The sequence below is a fragment of the Branchiostoma floridae genome, chromosome 4, assembly GCF_000003815.2.
Source record: "Branchiostoma floridae strain S238N-H82 chromosome 4, Bfl_VNyyK, whole genome shotgun sequence".
Taxonomy (NCBI): Eukaryota; Metazoa; Chordata; class Leptocardii; order Amphioxiformes; family Branchiostomatidae; genus Branchiostoma; species Branchiostoma floridae.
Genome location: NC_049982.1, coordinates 25,483,508 through 25,492,495, shown reverse-complemented (window position 1 = coordinate 25,492,495; position 8,988 = coordinate 25,483,508). Strand labels below are relative to the sequence as shown.

At 40.0% G+C, this 8,988-nt stretch overlaps 1 protein-coding gene across 1 annotated transcript; it reads right to left on the bottom strand.

Moving 5' to 3' along the window:
* Nucleotides 1-1,058: 1,058 nt before the first annotated feature.
* Nucleotides 1,059-8,622, bottom strand: LOC118414246 (sideroflexin-1-like). Its single transcript, XM_035818155.1, has 10 exons — nt 8,420-8,622; nt 7,783-7,953; nt 7,007-7,105; nt 5,753-5,828; nt 5,475-5,563; nt 4,878-5,005; nt 4,133-4,185; nt 3,732-3,781; nt 3,222-3,269; nt 1,059-3,067 (listed from the first exon to the last, which is right to left on the bottom strand). The coding sequence occupies exons 1-10, from the start codon at nt 8,617-8,619 to the stop codon at nt 2,980-2,982; spliced, it is 1,002 nt and encodes a 333-aa protein (XP_035674048.1). The 5' UTR covers nt 8,620-8,622; the 3' UTR covers nt 1,059-2,979.
* Nucleotides 8,623-8,988: the final 366 nt, after the last annotated feature.

The following is an 8,988-nucleotide window of genomic DNA, read 5'->3' as shown; positions in this document are numbered from 1 at the left end:
ATATAAGCAACAGGCGCTTCCTGCCGACCGAATCACTGCAGATGGGTGGAGACACTGGAATTTTGATGTTTAAAACTGTCGCGTTCGTTTTGACTTCTTACTTAGAGAAAAATATTTACTACTAGTAATCTGTAGTATTACTTCCTATTTTCTTTCGTTTCTCACAGTCATTTCATATGAAAGTTGTACGTGCTTCAATATCCACCGAATTATTGCAGATGGGTGTAGACACTGGAATTTTGATGTTTCAAACAGTCGTGTTGCTTTCGTCTACCTAAGCGAGAAAATATTTCATGCAATGTTCTTTTAGTTCTTTGTCAACTTACTTGGGGTTTCTCTGGTTTCTTAGTTATTTCATATGGAACTTGAATGTACTTCAATGTCGATCGAATCACAGCAGATGGATTTAACGTTACACGTTGGAATTCTGATATTTGAAACTGTTGTGTTGTTTATGACCCCATTCTGAGGGGAGATGTTTCATCTATGATCCTTTCTTTGTCACTTTGCTGTTGGCTTTCTTTGGTTTCTAAGTCTGAATTCACAGAAGTTCGGCTTGACACTAGAGTCGAGCAAGATACACCCGAATTGTCCCATCAAATATTATTACAAATAATATTAGAATATGATCATGATATATTAAAATCGAGGTGTTCTATTCAGTTGGCTTGTATTCCTAATTTGCAAGAGGAAATGTCATCTTTTGTGTGATATCATGCAGTGCAACGGTTGGAAGGCGTATTACTCATTACCTCCGTGAAAATAGGGGCATTGTTTTCGGCCTGTTTGTTTGTCTTGGTGTGTGTCTGCAGTTATTTGAATACTGTAGAGTGACAGGATGTGAGGCAAAAAATGGTGTAGCAGGAGACTGGCAGGATGGGAAGGTTGACTTAACCTGTGTCTAAAGTTGCATATTATATGCAGGAAAATGTATGAACAGAATTAGAGAGAAATTCACAATTAAGAATACAAAAAATTCACAAAAACCTGACATATGTAAGTTGAAGGTTCGAGATCTTCAATTAGAAATATTGACACAGTAATGAAATTATCTAATAGTAGTTTATACTCTAGTTTTTATTTGTGTTGCTTATCACAGAACTTTGTCAATAGAATATCACCCAACAGACATACATAATTTGACACACACAACACATCTGTTTGTAACTTCCATTGCCGAGTTAACTTTAAAAATTTCTATGATAAATATGGAAGTGGTATGGATATTCCTATTCAATCTCTGTAATACATTTTTTCAGGTAATTGAAACTATAAATAGGTTTTAAGGCTAGCCTTTTTTGCACATATCCCTTTGAGGGGTCTATAGAGAAATACTGCTCCACAAACTAACATATCCATCACTCAAAAACTAGACTATAAATCTACCCTATAATTCTCATCTGCAGACACATGAACATCACACGTGAATTAACAATTGTCATCACAAGCACACAATAATGACAACATCAGATCAAATAAAATGTCCTGTAATGATTTGAAATTATCTGGTGATCTTATGTTCATGGTTTCTATGATAATCTCTTCACCACAAATTTAAATCCAAAGCAAAATGCTTGTTTTGTCCACCTACCCTCAGCTGTTATTTCTACTGTAAAACACTGCAGACACTCCATTTTCTTCCTACTGAAAAATTAAATCCCCGCAAACTTAAAGGCATGTAGAGTATTTCAGTTCCCAACCACTGGTACTAAAAACTAATGATCCTAATCTTCTCAACCACGTGAAATATTTTAGTCACACAAAGCTACTTATTTCATTGTTATGATATGTTTGCCATGGATGTTTGGCCCCCCTATATGATTTGAGGTGAATTGACTAATTGCCCATTTTATGTTAACAGGTGCAATTGGAGGTAGAGTTTGAAATTTTTGGGAATCAGCAATTTGATCTGGCGTCATCGGATATATTACTGAATGCTTGACAACAGACTTGACGAACATTTGAATGAAGACGGAATGAAGCAGGCTCAATGAAGACAATAAGAAGCAGTAGTATTTTATGTACTCTGGATACCCAAGAGTTTTGATTGGAAAAAATCTAAGAAGGGTAAATGGTTGGTGTGGCTCCAAATATTATTGCTACATGGACCAAATGTATGCTCTAAGGTGCCATACAACATCTAATATATGTTCTAAGGTTCCACACAACTTCCATGTCTTATTTTGTAATTGTCAATACAACACTTGATCACAATTTCCAATTTTCAATCTTGCACACACATGGTTGAAAATATCTACCTCACATTACCTGTTTCCTTTACAAGTTTGTCTAAAGACTATGGCTTGAAGGGGATACAACACACAGAATTAATTACTACATCACAGTATAAACAGTACTAGTATGAGGTACATTTGATGCACCAGCTATATGAGGGACAACTGTTCAATACCGATTGGGCTCGATGTATACTCTGGTGGTACTGAAGACTAAAATTGCACATGTATCATCATGACTCTATAGTTCTCAAGCATTTTTTCATTTTTCAATTTCAAAGAAGGGAACCATGGAGCAGCTAAGTGAAATACCTTCCTTGTCAATAAGTTCAATCACTTTGTTGATACAATATAACATGCACTCTGAGTGAAAAGTGCCACTATCACAACCAATTCAAATGCACCGATTTTACAATGTAAACCCGGCAGCATACAGCTGGAACATAACTTGCCTGTTGAGTTTGTGAGGTCAAAGGGAGATTTTCGTCTGGCATATGGCGGTGTCCTCTCCATTGCCACATGATTTTTCAGTTTGCGGGTTACTTGTCTAATGGGCTGGAGTGGATTTTGAAGCAAAAATATGCTTGGTTCCTACGAAGGTTGTTGACAATCACTGACACTGGCTCTATTGTGTTCAAACTTGGACCAAATTGTTATCACTTCATACCATCTACCTAAAAATCCAAAGTTAATGCTGTCATTTGTTCCCTGTCCCTGTATCTGTTTGACGACAAGGTCGCCAGCCTCAGAGCCCCTTGTTGAAGTAGACTCGGGTTGTAGAAGCAGGTAGTTTATCGCGTACCTCTGATTCCAACAGCGTCACTGACATTGAGCTGCAGTTGGAAATATTTGTGAAACCTTTGTGAAGATCAAAATATCTTGCAAGAATCTGATACTTGGACAACATTTGAGCAAGGTGTAAAGAACTATTAATATGGCATGCAGAAATGTAGCAAAAAGTTGAAAGGTGAGGATTTTTTTACGTACCTTTTTTGTGGGAAAATGGCACAACACAAGGGAGTCGCAAACACCAGGCTGGAAACAAGATGAAAAACATGTTAAACTGAAGTACAAAGCTAAGTCATCTGTCAAATGGCAATACAGACTAATATATTTTAGCCGCGTTAGCATCTGCATTCTGTACAGTGTAGCAGCTGAAATAGATTTCAGGTATTGCACATCTGTGAGGACTATCTTAGAGTGGAACTTGTCACCTAGTACATCCTCAATAAATAGCTTAAAACAACGCTCCTGCAGTTAGATGTGTGGAGGTTAGGTGTGACCTATCATTCAGTTACACATGGTGGTTGTGTTATGCCAAAGGGTGGTTATACTTACTACACACAGGTACATGTATACCAGCTACACAGCTATACTGACTATATGGATAAACTGGTACTGGCGATATAAAAATAGCAGCTATACAGAATCTAATATACTGGTTATACAGCTATACTGGTTATACAGATATACCGGCTATACGGATACAGTACATACCAGACACCAATTATGCCAATCTGGAGGGGAGCGGCAGACCATGGGAAACGCTGGAGTGAAATAAAAACATTTACAGACAAGTTGAGAGTAGTTGTAGTTAGAGTTTATTATTTTTAGCATAAACAACTTCACGTCATGGACATGGTTATTGGCTCTTGTTGTTTTACATTATAAATATAATATAACAAAAAAAGCCAGCTGAGCATATTCCCTGCATGTTACTTCCACAATTTTATGGACCCTCAGCCCGAAAATAAGATAATCCAAGGGACTGGCAAAAAGTGGCCACTATAGCCAGGTGGCCGGTAAGCAAAGGTGGCCGCTAATACAGGTTTGACTGTATAAATACATCTTTGATTTGAAAACCTTAAGATGGAATCTTCTGTTGAAACAAAACTCACCTTAAGAAGGATGCCCTTTTGCTCCATGTAGTTCATAATGATAGGTGGTACAGCTGTAAAGATGGGACAGAGACATTGATACATTAAGCAACTGTGTTTAGCTTGGTAATTGTAGTACAAATGTATATGTACAGAAGTAGTACTCCATAGTGTCCGTTCATCTGTAGTGTCCATATCCCTGCAATGTCCATACCCCCAGTAGTGTCCGTACCCCCAGTAGTGTCCGTACCCCCAGTAGTGTCTGTAACCCAGTAGTGTCTGTACCCCAGTAGTGTCCATACCGACCCCCAGTAGTGTCCGTACCCCCAGTAGTGTCTGTACCCCAGTAGTGTCCGTACCCCAGTAGTGTCCGTACCCCCAGTAGAGTCTGTACCCCAGTAGTGTCCGTACCCTTGTTAAGTGACCGTACCCCAGTAGTGTCCGTACCCCAAGGAGTGTCTATACACCCAGTAGTGTCCGTACCCTTGTTAAGTGACCGTACCCCTGTAGTGTCCGTACCCCTAAAGTGTCCTTTTTCAGGAAAGCTCATCTGATTTATCAACCACAGCTCTGTAGTTATTTGACTTACAAAATTGGTATTCTGGCTATTCTGAGACCATAAAATGATAAAGGATTGGATTAACAGATGGGTCTAAATTCGAACTGCATACAACAACAAAATGAGGACTGTTAAGTTGGATAGAGTTTAGAAATGTAGGCACCCAAATTGTTATATAAAAATATAATCAAATCAAACTGTACTCACCCATGCCTGGCATCGCCATGACAATACGAGACACCACTACTTGAGTGATGGCCAATGACGCTGCTCGACGAGACTCGCCCACGCGGTTTCCATTCTCATCGCTGATCGGAATTCCATTCGTCAGTTCCCTGGGGGATGAGAATCAAATGCGTGCAGCAGAACATCACCAAATGTTCAATTATCTTTTAAGAACTTTGTCTCAAGACGCAAAAGTTGATTTTGCCATCCGAGACTTGTTGGCATTCAGACTGACAGTTGGTATTTAGACTATAATTGCATTTGAAACAGCGCTCAGTGAGAGTAGAGCCCATAAGCTTCTTGAGAAAAAACTGAAAGTGATCTCAAACAAGTTTAGCTCGATAAAGACAGACACTATGTACAGTATTTACAGGTTCATTGTACCTGGGAAATTCTCCTAGCTATTTTTGAAGATCACATTATTAGCATTGGACCACGGCTTAATTTCCCGTTCTAAGGTCTATGACCCTTTCCGTGTCAGGTGAGCGACATCAGCCAGGACTCGACTCCTAACCTCCAGTGATACAGGTAGGGTCCCTAACCACTGGACCATGCATGTTACGACATATGGGCCCTTACCTGGACCTCATACAGGGGATGTTGATACAGTTGGCAGCGGCTACAGCAGCAAACGGAACATATCGTCCGATGAGAGGTGAAGCAATGTTCTGGGAACACAGGCAGGAAGATGGTTAATATAATCATTATAATACATTCCAACAGATAATCATCACATGTGGAGCCCTTGTCACACATACAGGAACTTCCCATGACTTTAAATTTGCCCACGACCACTCTAGAATTTGGTCAAAGCAATTCCAATAGATACAGTCCAATAGAAGAAGTATGTTATTTACCTTGACGACTGAGTTCAGTCCTAGAGCCGTCCCTGTTGCAGCTGTTGTTGCCAACACGTACGAAATGCCCAATGTCCTGTTGATCAAAATCAGACATGAAGCATTATGTACATATTGTTGACACATCAAGGACATAGAGCGGAGGTCCTGTGTTTGTGGAGAGATACACACCACTCGCACATTGAAGATCACACCCAAGTTATCTAAAAAGAGAAGTAGTACATCTTGGCATGAGTGGATCAAACCTTTGACTCTAGTTAGGCCCGTTCATGATACAAAAATGAAACGGTTTTTTCGTTTACTATCGCCTAGTATCGGTTAGGCCAGTGAAACGGGATAAGTTTTGTCATCATGGGCGGGTCCCAAAACGGATCTGAAACGATAGCAAACGGTTTGTTCGGAACCTCCTCGCGAGGTAGTATTGAAACGGTTTCTTCCTTATCCGGAATTGCGAATTTGCATCATGAACGCAAAAGCGGCGCAATCCGTTTTACATCCAGGCACGTGCGTTCAGATTTGGTGGCGCCACGGGGAAAAAGTACAATTTTTAATCTGTGATTCTGGTGTTTCGGCCGCGTTTTAAATCGTAAAATTCGTTTTTATTATCGGACCGCCTCCTGGTAGACTGAGAAGCCTGCAGTCCTGATATCGTAAGGGGAATGTGTCAAGAGATCCAGTGGAAATGTCATAGGATGGCATATATTGAGACCACAATGTTTTCAGAGCTATTTCTAAGGTCATGACAGAACCCAGCTTCGAATTCAGTAAGACATTGGTTCAATTTTTATCAAAGACCTGACACAGAACTACAAGTTTGGGCAAGATCACAACAACCTCAGGGGTCAGAGGTCGCATTACCATGCCTTTTCAAGGAACTGAAACGGTTTGCAAGTTTGCATCGTGAACGCAAAATACGAACCGTTTCCTGTCGTTTGCTGTCGGATTTCCAGGCCTAACCGATAGAACCGTTTCATTTTTTGCATCATGAACGGGGCCTTAGAGCTAGCATACAAAACAGTACTGCATAAAACTGATGTGTTTCTCCCGAACGTGGCAATGGTTATGCAACACAAACAAAATGCATTACACTTAGAGTCTGGACTTATGCAGCTTGTATACCTATTGTACAAAATTAGTGTGTTACAACAAAAAGTAGCGTACCAACAAACAACAAAATAAACAACCAAACAAGCAAAACATAATATTTGATTTCCCTACAACCTAAATTAGTGACATCCAGCAAAATTTCCCTACCTCACTGGGATTGGAGAGTCTCCACTTCTGTTGGTGTAGTTGACAATGGCGTTAAAGGACTGGTTAATCCACTGCCAAAAAATGACTGCAGGTGTGGTTCTGGAAACAACAACAACAAAAAAAGGGACATTTCTTAATCCTTATACTTATAGTGTTACCAGAAATATCACAATTGGTCTAATATAAAGTATGTTCTGAAGGAGTTAGATTTAGCTAATTTACAAATTACAATCATTACAGGATTATGATAGCACAACCAATACTGTTTTTGCTGCCATGCATGTTGGATTTCGACATGATAATGTTTCCACTTGAAATTTGATAGAGTAACATTAAGATTTTGAGTAATCAAAAGTATTAAGAGCGACATTTTAATCATGCAAACATGTTTGTATAATAATAATGCTTCTTCAGATTCTGCACAATAGTTCATTATAACATAAAGTTTTTTTGCAAATTCATGCCCATGCCATGGGGCTAATTGCAAGTGAACAAAAATCATGAAATGAAAGAAAAGTACATGAAATGACTGAATGTAGTCTAAATACAGGTAAAGAATCTAACTTCTAACAAAGAAATATAAAGTGGTTTAATGTACATATAGTACAGAATAGGGTACTAAACCTATGTTACTATAATTACTAGTAGTCAATGTTTTTGAGTTATGTGTTTCTGCATCTCTGCATTCATGGGCATGAATGCAGAAACGCAGACAGACACACAAACACACCAAAAACAATATCTCCCTTTCACGGAGGTAAAAACAAGTGGCCTACTTGTAAAAGGTCATCATGAGCCCAGTGATGGTCATGTTCATGGGCACCTGTGCCGACATTCTGCCAATCAGGAACATCTTCTCGCCAGTGTCGGGATGGAAGGCCGAGTCGTACAGGTTCTTGGCCTGCCACAGTTGATCCTCCGTCACGTTGGACGCCAGCTTTCCTAGTCTGAAACCAACGGAGGTCCAAGTCTCAGTCATTGTGTGGTTGTACAATGTACGGTGTCATTTGTGTTGTTCCTTTCTTTCGTGCAGCTACCTGTATTTCTGGATTATAAGGTCTGACAAACGGTATAGACACAGGGAAGAAGTCGTGCAGTGTCCAGAAAGAACGACAGGTTCCTTTCGGGGTTGCTCATTGCTGCCCCCCACCATGCATATGCAACTGTATTGCAATCCCCGCCCCCTTGCCCCACAATATGATTAGTTGTTCATTGGTCACTGGTGGGATTACCAGTGCCCCATTTATTTCCTTAAGGAAATCTTATGAGAGGCCAAACCACTATGCAGGCTGGAAGACAGCCCAACCTTTTCCTTAAACCCTACAATATCATGATCTGATAAAAAGTTGCAAATCAAGTGTAAGGAAAAGATTAAAAACTGATTGAGTATCCATTCACAAGTCAACAACTAACCTGTACTGCAACACCAATGACTTGGCTTCCTCTAGTTGACCTGAGGTTGCCAGCAGGTTGCGAGGGTCTGTGATGGTGAAGAAGTGTTTGGCACGACCCGAGAACGTACTCTGGTCAAACCGAGGTGCGTCCAAGTTCACCTTCAGTGTGGAGGTTGTTGTGCTGGAGACACCACTGTCAACTGCTATCTGATCTGCCATCTATGCATATGTATACATAATCAACAGAAGAGATGTAAAAGGAATTGAACATGTAAGAAACTTAAGCTTAGGTAGAATGGGGGGGTGGGGGGTGTGTGGTTTACTCAGGTTTACAACATTACAGGTGCAATTGCATTGGAATTAGAAATATCAAATGGTATTCCTCTAATTTCAATCTGACTACATATACATTAGTGAGTGAAGCCGGCCTAGGACTTTAAATAATCATAAGGGAGTGTGTTGGGCTTAATCAGTGATACCGAAGGCTGGCGCTACCATAACTCCAGTGCCTGGGCTTTTGACATTATCTTATGCTATTGAAGGATCTGCTTGTAGATTAAGTCAGGATCAGTCTACTTATTATCATGC